Raw genomic sequence first — 19162 nt, forward strand, 5'->3', positions numbered from 1 at the left:
TTGGAAAAATAGCAGTTGACATGTAAGTCACTCTTCCCACTCTGTTCCCCATACCTGGAAGTTTTACCTGGAGTGATCACAAAACTCATTTTATGGTGAAATAAAAATGTTGATAGCAATATTGAAAGGAGGTAGTAAATCTTGAAGCTTAGAAATTTATATTGATTTACATTTTAAATAGCTTCTAAAATCAAAGATTAATCTATAAAACTTGTTAATCATTTTCATAAATTTGTTTTTAATACAGGGTCTCACTCTGTATCTAGGTTGACCTTGAACTCAGTGTGTAGCCCAGGCTAGCCTTGAGCTCACAACCAGCTTCCTGCCTCAACCTCCCAAGTGCTAGAATTACAAGTGTGTACCACCACACCCAATTTTATTTTCATAAAGTTTTATAAATTCTACAAGTGTATCCTAGAGCAAATCTCTATGTTGTATGTAGCTGTTACTACTTTGTGACTTATTTTGTGAATGAAATTTCCCAGGGAAATCTGAAATCCGTTACACAGGTTGAGCATCCCTAATTTGAAAATTGAAAATCTGTAATGCTCCAATATCCAAAACTTCTTGAATACTTTTTTTTGAGCAGTGGGTGGGCACTGGTACTGGAGATCAAACTCAACAATATCACATTTGCCCGGTAGGCACTGTGCCACTGAGTATATCCCCAGTGACTTCTTAAACGCTGCCGTAATGTCCAAGTGGCAAAGTTCATACCTGATTTCATGTGACATCATAGTCAAAATGTACATATGTTACAAATACTGTATAGATTCCAAGGGTTTAACTCAGTGGCATAAGTGCCTGCTTGGCAAGCACGAGATGGTAAGTTCGATCCCCAGTACCAAAAAAAGGAAAAAAAAAATACTGTATAAAATTACCTTGAAAGAGGGCCAGGGATTTAACTCAGCAGCATAAGCACCTGCCTGGGAAGCACAAGGTCATGAGTTTGATCCCCAGTACAAAATGGAAAAAAAAAAAAAAAAAAGGGACTGGGGATTTAGCTCAGCGGCATAAGTGCCTACCTTGCAAGCAGGCAGTCGTGAGTTCGATCCCTGATACCGATAAAAACGAAAAAGACAAACATAAATAAATGAAAAAATATCTTGAAAGCCTCTGTATTTGATATATAGAAAACATTTAAAAATTTATCTTTGGACTTGGGTCATATTCCAAAATCAGAAGGAACGCAAAACACTTCTGGTCTCTGAACATTTTAGGTGAAGAATGATCAGCTGGGGTGGCTCATGTTTGTAGCCCCAGCTACTGTACTCAGGAGGCTGAGACAGTAGGATACGAGTTGTAAAGCCCACCTGGATAACTTCAGGTTATCTCAAAGCAGAAGTATAAAGGGATGGATGGGAATGGAGGTCAGTGCTGTTTGGGTTCAATCCCTAGTGTTGCTAAAAAAAGAAAGAAGGGCTAGGGAGAAGGTAAAGGGAAAAAGGAATACTCAGCCTATAGAACTAACAGTATCCTCACTTGAACTCTGATAGAAAAGCTGTGACTTCCTGATGAGACTAAATGCCTGTGTTCTTTTCTCCTAGATTTGGAATGGAGAGAAATGGAAGGAGATGACTGTGGGTTCCATTATGGAGGTAGAAACAATGGGACTGATCTTGAGTTGGGATGGGGAGGGAGAGAGGGAATGGGAAAAAGGAAGAATTCCTGGCGTTGTATAGTTTCAACAATTGAGAGAAGTTGCTATTTTGGTAAGGAAGAAGGGGTGCTCTGAGTTTAGCCTAAATTGCTTTGTATCAGTCAAATGTGCATTATTTGATTGACACCTCATTTTCCTTTGCTTTGCTTGCAGATGGTACGAATGAGGCTCAGGACAATGACTTCCCGACAGGTATGTTTCCTCTTTCTGTTGCAGCTTCCTGTTGTGGAGGGGACACTTGAAGGCTGGTGGTTCTTACAGCTGCTACATCAAGCCCTGAGGAGGGAGGCAGGGTGCTCAAATCTAGGCTGCCCTAAAAATCAAACCCCAGGGTTCCCCCAGCATACCTGCTGTCATGACGAGTTAGTGTCTTTGGAGGAGAAGTCTAGGAATCTCTTCTTTTTCTTTCTTGTTTTTTGGTACTGGGAATTGAACTCATGACCTCATGCTTGCCAAGCAGACACCGTGCTGCTGAGCTGTATCCCTGAATCTTTTCTTAACAAATCCCTGAGGTAGTTGTAATGACAGCTAGGATTGGAAACGTTCATCTGATGGCATCACTTGCAATCAGAAATCTGGACCCCAAGTTCCCAGGCAGCCTATAGAAGGCCACCTATAGGCACAGGTGCAAACATGAATGATTTTTCTTGCTCTGGTATTTCCCTCTAGCTTTTTTTTTTTTTTTTTTTTTCTTTTTGGTACCGGGAATTGAAGTCAGGACCTTGAGCTTGCCAGGCAGATGCTTGTGCCACCGAGCTTTATCCCAGCCTTCCCCTACCGCCGTGCATCTTATTGCCATGTTACCTAACAATATAAACAGGTGTTTAGATGTTTAGAGAACGAAGTGTCTCTTGTTTCATTCAGATGGAACTAGGAACTCAAGGAATCCTATGTAGGCACCCTCCACCACCACCTTCTTTCCATGCAGCTGATAGTGTGCAGCTGGTTCGTGGGCCTGTATTCTCTGTGCTGTCCTGTTACAAGGTGCTGTAGAGCTGAGGGACTCTGAGCCCAGTGTTTGGGGCTGTGGTTCTGTGGGTCACCTGGAGAGTGACCTGGATCTGTCAGTTCACTTCCTTGGAAAACAAAAAAAAGGGCTGGATTGACCAGGGCCTCTTTTCAAGATTCACTTGAGTGAGTGGGTGGCATCACACAGTGGTTCCTCACCTGAGAGGATTGGAGGACAGCCTGAAGCTCATTGGACATGCGTTAACATTTTTTTTTTCTTTTTTTTTTTTTTTGTCTTTTTCGTTTTTACCGGTACCGGGGATTGAAATGCGTTAACATTTAAAGTGAGCTAATTACTTTAGTATTAAAGTGATTAGTATTTAGTATTAAAGTAAAGTGAGCAGCATGAGCATTAGTAAGTTGTCAGGTCAAGCCTGGGGTGATGGTAGCAATGTTGCTCTGAGCACGTAACGTGTAAGATTTTATATTGCATAGAGTGAGCTTGGACTATTCGAACACACAAATGTGTACTCACTTTTTACCTCATACTTTACTACTGTCAAAAATTGCGTTATTGGTGTCAAATCTGTAAAATGTTGCTGAACAACTGTTGACTCTGTGCTTAGTGATATCTTACTATTTTATTTGCCTTTAAAATATTGTCCAGCTTGCTTACAAAGGCAAAAGAACATTAACTAGAAAACTAGTGAGTGTACCCCTGTGGAAGCTTCCTGGTGACACTGAGGAGCACTGTGCTAGGATAGGGTGTGGCTCTAAGCACAGGAGCACCTGATGGCTGGAGTGCGGGTGTGGAGGGGGCCTCTCATGCAGCACCTGCTGGGCTGTGCTGTTTACTCTGACTAGTGGGTCTGGACCTCAGTGTTAGCTCCTGCATATTTCTAAAGAGATAAGAAATCAGTGCCTTTACATGAATACCACCAATTCTTAAGTGTGGTTCTTTGGTTTCCTGTTTTATGTCTTTTTTTCCTTTTTGCTTTCTTTTTCCCTTTGAAAAAGAAAGCAAAATGTTTTCCTTTTCCTTTTCCCTTTGAAGTGCCGCACACACCTGTGTTTGCTGGTAGTTACTGTGGTAGAGGGCTCCACTCCTTTGCCTGGTCTTGGCTCAGCCCAAGGGTACCATTCTGAGGGGCATCCTCTCTGACCCCTCCTGCTGGCCTCTCTCCTGCTCTGCCCTGGCCCTGCCTCGAGAACGCATGCTGAGCACTCACATCTCTTGTTTCTTCCCACAGTGGAGAGAAGCAGGCTGCAGGAAATGCTGGCCCTGCTCGGACTGGAGACCTACCAGGGGCAGAGGCTCAGCCTGCAGGACTCCCTGCAGATCAGTTTTGACAGCATGAAGAACTGGGCCCCTCAGGTTCCCAAGGACCTGCCCTGGCATTTCCTCAGGAAGCTGCAGGCCCTCAATGCCGAAGCCAGGAATACCACCATGGTGCTGGACCTGCCGGCAGATGCCCGGCCAGCGGAGAAGGAGGGTCAGATGGAGGAGGAGATTATCTACTGGGACCCAGCTGAGGACATTGCTGCTGATGACATTTACTCCTTCTCCGAGCTGCCCACGCCTGACACACCAGTGAACCCCCTGGACCTCCTCTGTGCCCTCCTGCTGTCCTCAGACAGCTTTCTGCAGCAAGAGATCATCCTGAAGATGTCCCTCTGCCAGTTTGCACTCCCACTTGTGTTGCCTGACTCAGAAAACCACTACCACACCTTCCTACTGTGGGCCCTGCGGGGCGTTGTGCGGACGTGGTGGTCCCAGAGCCCACGGGGCCTGGGCAGCTTCCGAGAGGACAGTGTGGTCCTGTCCAGGGTGCCCACCTTTGCCTTCGTGCGCATGGACGTGAGCAGCAACTCCAAGTCCCAGCTGCTCAACGCCATCCTCAGTCCGGGCCACCGGCAGTGGGACTGCTTCTGGCACCGGGACCTAAGTTTGGGCACCAACCCCCGGGAGATCGCAGATGGCTTGGTAGAGATTTCCTGGTTTTTCCCCAGTGGGAGGGAGGACCTAGACGTTTTCCCAGAGCCTGTGGCCTTTCTGAATCTGAGGGGTGACATTGGCTCTCACTGGCTGCAGTTTAAGCTCCTGACAGAAATCTCCTCAGCTGTGTTCATCCTGACCGACAACATCAGTAAAAAGGAATACAAGCTCTTGTACTCCATGAAGGAGTCAACCACCAAGTACTACTTCATCCTGAGCCCCTACCGGGGGAAGCGGAACACGAACCTGCGCTTCCTGAACAGACTGACCCCTGTGCTGAAGATCGACCACTCTCACGTCCTGGTGAAGGTGAGCAGCACCGACAGCGAGGGCTTTGTGAGGCGGTTGCGTGCCATTGTGGGTGGCGTGGCGAGGGGACCCTGCAGGAGGGTGTCCGTGGAGGACATGGCACACGCGGCCCGCAAGTTGGGCCTCCGAGTCGATGAGGACTGTGAGGAGTGTCAGAAGGCAAAGGACCGGATGGAGAGAATCACCCGCAAGATCAAAGATGTGGATGCCTACCGGAGGGATGAGCTTCGGCTGCAGGGCGAGCTGGGGAGGAAGGCAGCACAGGCAGAGAGGGAGTTCTGCCAGCTCCAGTGGGCCCCAGAGCCCCCCGAAAAGTACCGTGTGGAGCTGAGGCGGCGACTGCTGGAGCTCCGGATGCAGCAGAGTGGCCAGGAGCCCTCCACGGGGCTGCAGGATTTCGTCGTGGGCATCAGCAGCCCTTCCACCAGCGAGAGGCAGTACTTTCTGAGGTGGATGGAGTGGGGACTAGCTCGGGTGGGCCACCCAAGGTTGAGGCAGCCCCCGGAGACCCTCCTCGCCTTGAGATCAAAGCTTGGTGGGGCCTCAGACTTCAGCGAGCCATTCTGGCCAGAGCCCCTGGGTGTGGAGCACTTCCTGCGGGAGATGGGGCAGTTCTATGAGGCCGAGAGCTGCCTAGTGGAGGCTGGGAGGCTGTCGGCCGGCCAGAGGCGCTTTGCCCACTTCCCAGGCCTGGCTGCTGAGCTGCTGCTGGCGGGACAGCCCCTGGAGCTGGTTGATGGGGGCACCCTGAGCATCCCGGTGCGCTGGGTCACAGGGCTGCTCAAAGAGCTGCACGTCCGCCTGGACCGAAGGTCTCGGCTGGTGGTCCTGTCTGCCCTGGGGGTGCCAGGAACTGGAAAATCCACACTTCTCAATACCATGTTTGGCCTGCGGTTTGCCACAGGGAGGAGCTGTAGTCCCCGGGGGGCCTTCATGCAGCTTATCACGGTGGCTGAAGGCTTCAGCCAGGACCTGGGCTGTGACCACATCCTGGCCATTGACTCTGGAGCACTGATCAGTGGGGCCTCGACCTCAGCTGGGGACAGGTTTGAGCTGGAGGCTTCCTTAGCCACTCTGCTCATGGGGCTGAGTAACGTTACTGTGGTCAGCTTAGCCGAAACAAGAGACATCCCACCAGCTATTCTCCATGCATTTCTGAGGTTGGAAAAAACAGGGCATATGCCCAACTGTCAGTTTGTGTACCAGAGCCTTCATGATGTGCCTGCCCCCAGCCCTAAGCCCAGAGAGAGGAGGCAGGTCCTGGATCCACCCAGTGACCTGAGCAGAGCTGCTGCCCACATTGAAAAGCAGAGCGGCGGCTTCCGGACGCTGGCAGGCCTGGCCTTCTGTGACCCCGAGAGGCAGCATGTGTGGCATGTTCCGGGCCTGTGGCATGGGGCCCCGCCCATGGCTGCTGTGAGCCTGGGGTACAGCGAGGCCATTTTCGAACTGAAGAGATGCCTGCTAGAAAACATCAGGAACGGCCTGTCCAACCAGAACAAAAACATACAGCAGCTCATTGAGCTGGTACGGCGGTTGTGAGCAGGGTCTGCTGCTGTAGTCATTCTGGTAGGGTCCAGTGGGCTGTGCCAGGTACCTGCAAGGCTGCCAGTGTTTGCAGCTCATGAGAAGGAAGGCCAGTGAAAGACAGGGCAAGGAAGCTCCTAACAGTGTTTTAAAAAGTAACCTCCAGCCCAGCTCAGTGATGCCAGTAGGGCTATCCAAGTTCCTGGGTGAGGTGAAGCAAGCAGTAACTTGATCTCTTTTTTTCTGAGCTCCATCCAGGCTACTGAGGACCTGCCCTCAGGACAGCTGCCCTTTCATTGGCCCTAGGAGTTGGGGGCAGTGTGTTTACTCACTGCTGACCCGGGCAGCAGGGACACCCAGTACAGGTTGGGGTATTCTGAGGAAGTGGAGGCGCCCCCTTGTGGTCCAACATTCGAGGCTTGATCACACAATCCAGCTAGCAGTGTGCAAGGCACTTGCAGGCACTGTATTTGTGAACTGGTCTGTGAAGCCCTCCCTGACCCTTGTCCAGGAAGCGTTCATCAATCACCCCGTAATGCCCTAGCACTTTGTCATACCTCTGCCTCAGCACTTCATGGCGCATTGTCACTCGTGTGTGTATTGTCTGCCCCCAGACTGTAAGTCCCCGAGGGCAGCAACAACACCATTCAGCTCTGTGTCCCCAGGGCCTGACACACTATAAGCGCTTAATAAACGTTTGTTGAATGAATGAACGAACTTGACGTGGTAGTAGTGTCAGGCTCAGCCTCTGTGCTTGCACGGTCCTGTGTGCTCAGGGAGAACAGCAGTGTCTGCCCCAGGAAGGGAAGTGCAGCATGTAGCCGGACATGTGGCACACGCTTAGGACCATGCAGAAGTGACCCTGTTCCTCTCGTTAAACACAGAGTCTGTTAGTGACAAAATGCCTTTGCCTTAGTTACCTTCATCATTGCCTTGCTGTGGGTTGCAGAAGGAGGTCCAGACGCTACCCCTGCATGCAGAAAATGAGAGGAAGGAGCCAGTGGCACACATGTGCATTTGGTCATGTTCCTTTGGGGAAGAGGGTTAAGACAGGGTCTCACCATGTAGTTCAGACTGGCCTCAAGCTCGACAATTCTCCTGCCTCAGCCTTTTGAGTGTTGCAATGACTGTTGTGCACCATCCAGTCCAGCCTGGCCATGTGTGTTTTTGTTTTAACCTCCACACCCTCTAGGCTTCCTCTAGCTACCTAGGTAGGGCCTGTCCCCTCTTACCCTTGCCAGTGTCCTCTCCAGCCCACTAGCCACCTAACCCTGGGAGCCAGATCTCAGCCAGGACCTTGGACTCCTACCCTGAGGACCTTCCTAGGCTGGCCTTCCCCAACAGCCACTGTCACTTCTCAGAGCCCCACCCATCTGATAACCAGCCCTAGGAATTTCTGCTTGATCCTCTGAACCTTGCTGCCTTGAAGTCTCTATTTTCTTGACTTCCCCAAGTGGTGTCAAGAGTAAGTCCTTGTTTTCTGTCCCATCAGACTCACCAAAGGTGCCCTGAGCCCCACAACACTTGCCCCACTCTGATCTGGAATCCTTTCTTGAATAGGAAGTTTTCTTCTGATCCCTCTTCAGTTTCCTTGGCTTCCTGCCGCCCCTTTGACTTGGCAAGTTATAACCCTGTGACCTGGGGGCAGGTTCTACTCATAGGTATGTAGCAAGTGGAAGGCAGTCCTGTAGCTCTACAAACTCAACCTGCTAATGAGTTTAGGAAAGCTAGCAATTATATTAGTAGTTTCCCAAAGGGAGGAATAGGGGGATAGAAAAGGAGCAGCTGGGCATGGTGATGCATGCTTCTAATCCCAGCACTTGGGGGAGGGAGATGGGATTAGGCAAGAGGATCAAGTGTTTAAGCCCAGCCTAGGCAATTTAGCCACAAAATTTAAAAAGGTTTGAGATGTAGCTGAGCATGAAGGTCTTGGTTCAATCCTCAGTACAAAAGAACAAAAAATCCAACCAAGTGAAGACAAACCCAGCAGGGCAAACATGAAGTGCTGCAGCTCCGTGTCCAACATCCAGGGCACACAGTGATAAAATACGGGTTCTGGCAGATTGGGCAGCCCCATCCTCATGGCCTTCAGGCTGCAGCTACATGGTCTCTCTTGGGCTGGCTCCACTCATGGCCTGTGGTTTCTTCAGCAGATGTGCCATACCTTCACACCTATTTCCTGGGGTCTCTGTTGTCACAGCTTCATGAACCGCCCTCCAGGGGCTTCTTGTGTGATCCACTCCCCACTTTTCTTTGAGAAGTATCCATGACCCCACAACTGTTTCATGCTGCTTGCGTAAATAACCAGCATTATGTGGGTTTGCCCACCAGTGTGAACAGTAGCTGGGTCTTCTCAGACCATGGCTGCAGGTATCTCTTGAGTTCCTGAATGGCTCAACAAGAGATAATGGGTCCTAGAAAACCAGTTCCCTAGGGGTCCCTTCTTGAGTAGTGTTTATATGTTTGTAGTTTCTTTGGTTGTTTATAGTACTGTGTATTTGAATCCAGGATCTTTAAACTGAGCTATATCTCCAACCCTTTTTCATTTATTATTTTGAGGTAGGGTCTTGCTAAATTACCAAGTTGCAAAGGCTGGGCTTTAATTTGGTATTTTCCTGCCTTGGCCTCCCAGAGTGCTGGGATAAGAGGTATATTCACCACTGTGCCTGGCTCATTTATACTTTTGAGCCTTCAAGGGTAGAGTCTTGCTGATTCCTGAGATCCACTCAAGGTATTTTCTTGTCCCAGCTCACAGTGCTCTGTGTGTGTCGGGGGGAGGGGGCTCTTTTTGAGACAGGGTTTCACTGTGTAGTGCAGGCTAGCCCTGAACTCATTTTGTAGCTCACGGCAGCCTCTTAACTTGCAGCAATCCTCTTGTGTCAGCCTCCCCAGTGCTGGGATTACAGGTTTGTACCACCATGCCTGGCTAGCCTTGTGTAGCTTTTTAAATGGCATTAATCTCTCCAGAAACAAAACCTCCTATGGGCCCAATTTTACAAGTGGTTATTTTTAAGACCAAAAGTTAAGTTTTTCAAGTACTTTGGCTCTGTTTTTTGATCCTGATTCCCTCTGTAACTCTGGCTAAAAGCAATCAAGCAATCACAGCTTCCATGCCACAGCTTGAACATTAGGCTGCCTTGAAATTTCTTCCACTAACTTCCAGTTAATACAGTGTCCTTAAGCTTAGCCTCTAGCAAAGTCTCAGAACATGGGCAAAATGTTTTAGATATTTTTTTTCTAGAATGTAACATGCATGGCCTGTGGTTCAAGTCCCAACAGAATCCCTGTAGGTATTTGAAACGTGTACCTGATCTTTACTGTTCATATTCCTATAAGCATTCTGGACTTCTCAGCTCCCCTAAGAATGAGAATTGCCCATCAAATTCAGTTTAGAGCAATTGAGGGCCTCCCTAGCCTGCATCTCAAACTTTTCCAAACATTTCACAACAACCACTTCCAAGTGCTTTGATCTATGTATTCAAGTATACTCAAAGCAACAACCCCACTTCTCTAGTACCAGTTCTCTATACTAGTTTTTCCATTGCTAGGACCAAATACCCAACACCTGCACCTTAAAGGAGGAGAGGTGCCAACAAGTGATACACCCTCCAGAATCATGTCCCTGATAACCCATCCATACTCACCCAGTGGGTGCTCTACTAATTCCATGGGTGGCTCTCAAGTTGATAATCCTATTTAACAGTCACACTTTTGCTTCTAAAACAAGCTGCTTTCTAATTCTCAGGCTCTCAAACTCTCATCTTTCCACAGATCATTAAAAATAGCAAGTGATAAGATGCTGGTTCAGTTGGAAATACGAAAATGTTTCCTGGTTTTTTTTCCCCTACAATAACCACAGGAGCTTCATGGAAGCTCACGGGCTTCTCCAGCGCTGTAGGAATTTCATCACATTCCTAGGTCTTAGGCACTGGAAACTCCTAGAATTGCTGAATATTAACTCATTCCCTTAAAAGTTGACTCAAGTTGCTCTCAAAATCTGAGACACGGAAGACAGCCCTAGTGGCTCCTTAAAAATCTGGTCTTTACATGAATGTCCTGTGTCCAAGGATAAGATTTGGAGTTTTAGGAATGTGCATTTTGGTGGAAGGAGAGAATTCATAGCTTTCATTAGAGTTGCAAAGAGATGTGGGATTTAATAAATTGTAACTGCTTACTAATCAGGAAAGTTATTCATACATGCCCAGGATCTCCAGACATTTGCCCCAAATATTTAAACATTAATATTAAATATTAATATTAAATATATAATACTTATATAATATTAAATATTAAACAGGGCAATCTAAAGACCATAGTTAGATACGATCAAGGGATGTTGTTGGGTGCCTTGGGCGGGATGACGGTAGAGCCTCTTGGTTGCCTGAGAAACCGTTGCTGCACTCAGATGCAGGAAGAATGAGGTCACCCAGAGCTGAGTCATTTTCCAGGAAGTTCCTTGCATGCTCTCTTTGCCCTTTTTGAAGGGCTGATGTTTCCATCTGGAAAGGGACTTTAGACCTTCAAGTCAGGTCTGTTCTTCAGACTTCTGTAGCCCTCAGGATTTTCCTACAGCTCTGGAGCTCAAAACACTGAGTTCTGGCTGGGGTCTTGAGTTCAATTCCAGGTTGAACTCAAGCCAGGTCTTGAGTTCAACTCCTGGTAACAGCAAAAAGCCCACACTGAGCTCCAGTGTGCCTTGCCCAATCAGGATGTTCAGCACAGCCACAAGCCTCTCAGGCACCTGACCTGAAGCCTGGAGCTTGCCGTAGGGCTGCAAGTTGGCCTCCTGTAGAGCCACATGTAGCCATGAGAGAGCCACTGAGGACACACAGAGCAGCAGGCTGCTCACAGGGCAGCCCTGTGAGAGATGACAGCATGGGGCAGCAAGTCCTATTCTGAGGAAGCAGGCCTGAGAGACAGGAGCGAGCAGTGTCTGCCCCACTATTTAGATGGGCTGTGCTAACCGCAGCACGCAGCACACTGGCCTGGTCTGAGCCTTGGCGTTGCTTCCCCCAGGCCCCTAAGTAAGACTGCTCAGCTTCTCTGAGCCTTATTGCCTGACTTGCACCTGCCTGGAAGGGCCAAAGGGTGCCGTGAGCATAGGATGAGGTGCTTGGCACCGCATCACTAAGGCCAGATCACCATTCATCTCAAAACTAATGTCTTTGAATTAAGCATCTTTCTTCCTGACACTGTCTTAGATTTGCTGACCTGCGGTGCCAATGCAGAGCAGTCTCCCAGGGTAAACCTAACCCAGAGCTGCTCACTCCAGCTCCTCATGCACGGTGAATGAGCCCAGGAAGAAAAATGTTTTTCCATTTCTTTAGAGTCAGTAATAAGGTTATCTGCCCATAAATCTAATCTGAGTTCTGCTGAGGCCACCAAAATTGTATCAGAGAGCAGTTGTATGAGCACCAAGGAATCAGGACTGCAGGAGAGAACCGAGCTGACCTTAATCCTGCTTTTCCTACCCCCGCCCACTGCATGATTTCCTACCCTGAGCTCAGCACAATGGCACCCTGGAAGCTATGGCCTCCTAAGGCATCCTCAGCACCTCCAGCCAGGCTTTCTGTGGGGGCAAGAGTCCAGAGTCCCTTATTCATACCACGTGAGGCTCGAGGGCCTTGCTGTGCTCCTTTCTTGGTTCCTGTCTCACCATATTTATTTATTTAGGCTTTTTTGAGGCAGGATCTCACTATGTAGTTCAGGCTGACCTTGAACTCACTGTGTAGCTCACGCTGGCCTCAAATTTGAGGCAGTCCTCCTGTTTCAGCCTCCTGACTGCTAGTATTAAACAATTCTTTTTTTTTTTTTTTTTTTTTTTTGTCTTTTTCCTTTTTATCGGTACCGGGAATCAAACTCACGACTGCCCGCTTTCAAGGCAGGCGCTTATGCCGCTGAGCTAAACCTCCAGCCCCCTGACTGCTAGTATTACAGGCATGTGCTACCATGGCTTGTCTTAGAATATCTGAAAAAATTGTTAGTATATGTCTGTGACACAAAATAATGTATTCATAATAATGTATTCATTGTAGGGTACTGATTGATACATATACATACCATAAGTTGATTTTTTTTTTATTTAAAGAGAAAGAAAAAAAATGGAGAAAAAAAAAAGGGTTGAAATAATACAGAATTACAGAAAAATAAACAGAAATCACCAGTTGATAAGTTACATATTGTCATCTTAGAAATAGTTGTTCAGGTTACAAAATTAAAGTATGTAAAGTGACATTCAAATAGTGACACTGCCAACAGTTCTGCTCAATGATTCAACAAAAACTTAGTAATATGGTTATCAGTCCTACACACATGTTTTTTCTCTTAAAATAGGGTAAGATTAAACATATCAAAACAGAACAAAACAATTCAAAAAGAAACTATTTAAAGAAATACAGATTTCAAAGCAAGTCCACTGGAGATCTTCACTGTCTATCTTATTGTCTCTAGTTTTCTTCCAAATAGTTGTCCCCATCTTCACACACATTGAGTACATACTGCATATTATAGAACTAATCAAATCATTACAGGATGATGAAGGCCTCTTAGCTCCTCAAGATCTGACATTGGGGAAGACACTAATGACTACCTTAGTGTCTCTCATTCTGTTCGTAGTAGCTGTCCTTATCTTTACGTATGCTGAAATTGAACTTAAGAGACTAGACTAATATCACTCTGAACAAATAATAGTGTTGCTAGATTTTATATCATAATGTTACAGAATTAGCATTGGGTTTCTTAGTGTCTCTTCTTCGGAGTATCTGTTCATTATATCTTGCATTATATAATCTGTTCCCATAAATAGTTTAAAAAATTCTTCCCATGTGTAAATTTCCATAGCTTGATTCTTTATCCTTCCCCTGCCCCTTTTTCTGGGATCCCCTTCCCATTTCCAGTCATCTCCCCATTGTCTTCTAGTCCAAGCTAGTTCATAAGTGCAGATATTGGCCAGTTCTGAGATCCTGGGGAAGGAATTCTCAGTTACTGGCTCACAGGAGGCCCATTTTTCCGTCTTTTTTCCTTTTTTTTTTTTTTTTGCAGTGCTGGGGATCAAATTTAAGGCCTTGTGCGTGTAGGAAAACGTTCTCCCACTGAGGCACATGTCATGCGCCTCACACTAACTGGCCTTTCTTGAGGTAGATTCTATCTTGGGCCTAGTTTGAGGCAGATCAGATTAGGCCCCTCTGGAGCCTGACATTGAGCCCTGGGTCAGGGTATGGCCACTGTTCGTTCCCACTGCCCTCACCTTTGACTTCCACAGTGGCCCTCTCAGGGCCCCAGAGCTGGAGTAAATGCAGCTTGGCCCTAACTGCGCTTCCCTGAGCCCCAGTGGAGGAGAACGGGGATCAGAGCTGGGTGGGAAGCGCAGTCTGTGCTGTGAATCACTGCCCTCCTCTTATGGGGGCCTAGGGGGGAGTTGCAGGGCACTCAGAGCAGTCAGCCTCTGGGGTTCCTTTTGGTCAGCCTTCAGGGCCGCTGGGAGGAAATGCCTGGAATGAGGTGAGAAATGGCTCACTGTGAAGCCGGCTAGATCCACAAGACATCTAGTGGGAAGGGATGTGCTGCCTCCTGCTGGGTTCTGAGGACTTTGGGCTGTAAAACCTACATCCTTGGCTGTGCCAAGAGGGCCCTTCTCACACAGGACCTCTCCTTGGGCCAGCTTTTAAAAAATGTTTTTCTGGGGCTGGGGAAATAGCTCAGTGGCATAAGTGCCTGCCTTGTAAAGCAGGCAGTCGTGAGTTTGATCCCCCAATACCGATAAAAAGGAAAAAGACAAAAAAAAAAATGTTTTTCCTTTTCCTTTGTGACAGTGTCCTGCTATGTAGTCCAGGGTGGCCTGGAATTTGCGACTCTCCTGCCTCAGACTCAGACACAGTGCTGGGATTACAACTGAGTTTCATCACACTTGGCTGTGTCCCTGAAAATCTTTTATCTTGGCGTCCTCAGGCTTGTAGGGGAATGATGAGCGACACTAGGTAACTTTAGGGCTAATCAACTTGGTTATGCTAACTTTGAGACATTCCCTAAAGGACTAACCTGCTTTATGCAGGCCCAGGAAGGGATGTGACCCAAAGTTCTACAGAATGAATGCCAAGTTTTGGGGGGTTTTTTGTTTGATTTTTTTTTTTTTTTTTTTTTTTTGGTATCAGAAGTCAAACTCAGAACCTTGTACTTGCCAGGAAGGTGCTTATGCCACTGAGCTACATCCCTATCCCTGAAGGCTGAACTTGGTTCTGTTTTATTGGGCAGCTGGAGGCCCAAGTAAAAAGTCCATGTTTTTTTTTTTTTTTTTTTTTAAGCAAAAAACCACTTTTAAAATCCCTGACTACTTCAGAAGTACAAAGACCATGCATGGTTTTTTTTGTTTTTGTTTTGTTTTGTTTTGTTTTGTTTTGTTTTGTTTTTTGTCTTTTTCCTTTTTATCGGTACCAGAGATCGAACTCACGACTGCCTGCTTGCAAGGCAGGAGCTAATGTCGCTGAGCTAAATCCCCAGCCCCCTTGTTTTTATTTTGTACCAGGGAACTCATAACTGCGTGTCTGCAAGGCAGATGCTTATGCTGTTGAGCTAAATCCCAGCCATGCATGCTTTTAATGAGTAACAGATTATACCCGGGAATTTGTCCTGTGTCCTTGCGGTTGCCTCTGACTGTTGACTGCAGGTTTGGGGCAATGCCTGGACACTTCTAGACACTGCTCTAGGGGATCTGACCTAGCAGGTTATAAATGCTGGCAATCAGATGTCCTTGAAAATCTTGAAAATACCTTCATTTAGGATGGATAAATCTTGTGTTGCCAGGGACACACCTTAAGTGATTCACATGCCTACACAGCAGAGCTGCAGTTTGGCCCATGTAATAAAGGAGACAGAGATAAAAGAAAGGCGGATTGGAGAAGACAGACAACAAGGGGCCCTGCACGAAGCCATCCACACAGGCAAGCAAGGGGTCAGATGCTGTGAAGATGCCTGCCATGGTGGTCCTCCAGCCTCTGGACCAGCCTGGCTGGGGGGCTCTGCATGTGTGGCAGAGGAGGAGGCAGCTGGCTTTATGGTGGGGAGATTTCCTATACAAGTAGGACCATGATGCTTTGGGAGCAGTCACAGTGGTCCTGATGTAGGAAGCCAGACAGGTTTGGGGCATGGCCCCCCTCCACCCTAACTCCAACACATCTTCAGGCCTGATCACCTCAGCAGTTGCATCAGACAAGTACACTCAGTAGTGCAGCCCTTCAGATGGCAGAAGTGTGCGGCTTTTCTACAAAGTTAGGGCACCAGAAAGAGGTACCATGGCCCCTGTGCCACAAGACGCTGGGCTCCTCTTGTATTTCTGACCATGTGCAGGTGCACAGCCAAAGCCTTCAGTGTGCCTGTGGGCTCCACAGCAAAGGTACCTGTGGGATTAGTGCTAACAGAGGCCCCCAAACTGTCCCCTTGGCTCTGGGCTTCCTTTCCAGCCCAGGGGCCACTGAGCTCTCAACCACTTCCGTTCTAGCACTGATGAGCTCCAGGTGGAGGAGGCAGAGGGTGCAGGACAAGAAACCCTTGGTATGGTCTCCTCATCCCCTCTTTCCTCCCACCAGCTCCTCAATAGGCCCCAATGAAGGAAAGGAGGAAAAAATGGACTTAGGGGATTTCCACAGGTGTCAGCAATTCATTCTCTCTGACTCTACCCACAAATATTCCTCAGGAAGACCCCTGGAGAGAACAGGAGCAGCTCTACCCTCACCCCCTCTCCTTTGTGTGGCTCCCAGGAGAAGGAACCTGATTCTTGCCATCCTGATCAGAAACCCCTCTAAACCACTCCCTGCCAGCGCAGGGGCTCCTGGGAACTCATAACTTTATCAGCTATGCTATTTTTTTTTAACTTTAAAGAAACTTTTTTTCTTTTCTGTCACATCTATTTTATTTCAAAGAGAAAAAAAGGAAAGAAAAAAAAAACCCCATATTTCAAAACACATCAATCAGGGACAACAATGGTATATACATTGTGCACTGTCATCCTCAAATCGTTCATCAGAGCATAAGACATCTAACATTCAATTGTCCGAACAATACCAGCACAAATCTTCCTCTTCAGTGAACTCAGAGAAATCAGTAGTATAACTATCTTAACTACTTTTCCATGTACATATATACACACACACATTGTTTCTTTCAGCTTCTCACACTAGTGACACAATACGATGTTTATACATGTGTCTGATTTCACTAATGAGTATGGTCTCAAGTTGCATCCATTTACCTATAAAGGTGTCCAGTTTACCCTTCTTTATTTATTTATTTTGTTTGTTTGTTTAGTACTGGGGATTGGGGATTGAACTCATGACCTCACACTTGACAGGCTTATTCTTTATTATCAGCCCTGCTATTGATACCACAGCCAGACGTGGTGGTGCATGCCTGTAAATCCAATACTTGGAAGACTGAGGCAAGAAGATTGCCCAAGGCTAGCCTGGGTTACTTAGTGAAGTCAAGGTCAGCCTGGACTATATGGCAAAACCCTGTCTCAAAAAACAAAACAAAACAGAACAAAATGAAATGAAAAGGTAATAGCCATTACCCCCTGAGGTTTCCCAAGCCTTGTCCTTGGGCAAACATCACCTCTTGTGTTCTCTCAAGCCTTGTTCTAGTCAGGAAGCTCCAGTCCCTCTCACTGAAACCTCCACCCCTATCCCCCATCCTGCAAAAGACTCCATCACCAGGAGGAACATGGCTGCTCTGGTCTCTACTGCCAGAGCTATCTGCTCAGCTTGTAGTGAAATAAATCTGCCCTGTTGAGCTTGTACCTCAGCTTCTTTTATGTGTGTGTTTTTCGTTTTTATGGGGACCAGGGATCGAACTCACAACTGCCTGCTTGTAAGGCAGGTGCTTATGCCGCTGAGCTAAATCCCCAGCCCCACCTCAGCTTCTTTTCTTGTTGACTTGTGAGCTTTTCTTTTCCCTCCTGTCCTTGTCCTCTTCCCCCTACTGTCTGCTGAGCTTCCCTGGGGTGTTGGCACTTAATTTTCATTTTATTTTGTTTCCCAGGAGGAGAGAGGAGAGGAAAGGAGAGGGGAGGACATTAAAGATTCTGTCCCAGAGACGGTGAGATGTGCAAAGGGGCAGAAGCAGGGGAGATGGAGGTTGTACTTTCATGAGGTCAGGTCGTTGGGGTCAGGCCCTAGACATCATCCTACTTGAGAATCCTTCAGGAGGGGAGAGGTCAAGGGAACCAAAGGAGCCCCTAGGCCAAATGCAGATAAGAGGTGGACTCTTAGGGAGCCAGAGCAAAGGAGGCGAGCAGGGACAGGAGCTGCTTTCTGGGTGGGGAGCGACCATGGTGTCCCACTTCACACTCTATCCAGCTGCGCCCTGCTCTTCTCTCCACCTTTGTTCTGTGAAGTGGGTTCGTTAACAATATAGGAATCCAAGCAACCAAGTTTGCTTGGATGTTAGAATTTTATTAAATTTGGAATTTTGTTAGCTGAGCTCAGTGACTACCTATGAACTCCTGTTTCAGAGTCCAAATGAGTGGCACTGAACTGGAAAGTTATAAAGCTTTTAGCTAGAATCTTACATTAATTTTTGGTTGACACCTGTATTCTGCTTCTTTGTTAAGCAGGTTAATTTTTCTCTTGTGGGTGCAACTCATTCAGCTTTTCTCATGGGACTTGTACTCTGAGGAATTTTCCATTTTCCTGGGTCAAATACAGGACATTAGTTAAATGCAGGGCTCAAGATGGTGTCAGTTACACCAAGCTACAACATTTCTCAGGATAGAGCTGTGGCCTTGGCCATGTCATCAGGTTCCCTTGTGGTCTCCTTCTTCAGATCCTCCTTTTATACCAACCCCATTATAGTAAATTTTAAATCAAAACAAAATGAAGATGCCACACTGTACCCTGTTTGTAGTTCCCCACTGGGCACACATAGGCCCAAATGTGGAGCTGATGCTTTTAGCAAAAGCATCCTAATTCCCTATTGTACTACTGTCATCTACACTGCGACCCAATAGGGGTCTATCTGTCCTTCTGTCAGCTTCACATTTGTGTCATTCAGGACTCAACTTAAGGCTCTAATGTTATTGTTTGAGAAAGGGTCTTGCTAATGCAGTTTAGGCTGGGCTCAAAATTTACACCACTTTATCTTTTTGAGATAGTCTCACTATATGTTCCGGCTGGCCTTGAGCTCACTTTATAGCCCAGGCTTGAACTCCCAACGATCTTCCTGCCTCAGCCTCCCAAGCGCTGGGATTACAAATATGTGCCACTACACTAGGCTTGGCCTCAAATTTGTAATGATCCCCTTGCCTCAGCCTTCCAGAGTGCTGGGATTACAGATGTGTCCCACCATGCCCAGCAGTTTGTTTCTTCTCCATCTCCCTTTCCTAAAACAACATGCAGCTTAGACTCTCTCCTCTTTTTCGCTCCCCTCCCTGCATTGCTATTAGGGATTAAATTCAGGGGTTTGCACATGCTAGGCAAGCGCTCTACCACTGAATTATATTGGCTGCACAAAGCTCTTTTTTTTTTTTTAACCGGGGATCGAACTCACGACTGCCTGCTTGCAAGGCAGGCGTTTATGCTGCTGAGCTAAATCCCCAGCCCCAAGCTTTTCATTATTGAGGCACAGTCTTGCTAAATTGTCCTGGCCAGCCTGCAACTTTTGATTGTCCTACCTCAGCCTCTGAGATTCTGGGATCATAGGTTTGTACCATCATACCCTGTACAGGATTTAAAAAA

The 19162-nt window shown here is 47.2% G+C and overlaps 1 protein-coding gene across 11 annotated transcripts in view; it reads left to right on the top strand.

The window, feature by feature from the left end:
- The window catches only part of Urgcp (upregulator of cell proliferation), a 46444-nt gene extending 39295 nt beyond the window's left edge, over positions 1-7149 (top strand). For all 11 annotated transcript variants that reach the window (XM_063234433.1, XM_063234436.1, XM_063234430.1 and 8 more), the window contains 3 exons: positions 1548-1598; positions 1814-1852; positions 3859-7149. In XM_063234433.1, coding sequence (XP_063090503.1) covers positions 1565-1598; positions 1814-1852; positions 3859-6455 — 2670 coding nt within the window. In that variant the 5' untranslated portion in view covers positions 1548-1564 and the 3' untranslated portion in view covers positions 6456-7149. The remainder of the gene's footprint in view (positions 1-1547; positions 1599-1813; positions 1853-3858) is intronic.
- The last annotated feature ends 12013 nt before the right edge of the window (positions 7150-19162 follow it).

Source organism: Cavia porcellus, unplaced genomic scaffold, assembly GCF_034190915.1.
Source record: "Cavia porcellus strain 051 isolate PalLab524CR breed Dunkin Hartley unplaced genomic scaffold, mCavPor4.1 scaffold_23, whole genome shotgun sequence".
NCBI classification, from domain to species: domain Eukaryota; kingdom Metazoa; phylum Chordata; class Mammalia; order Rodentia; family Caviidae; genus Cavia; species Cavia porcellus.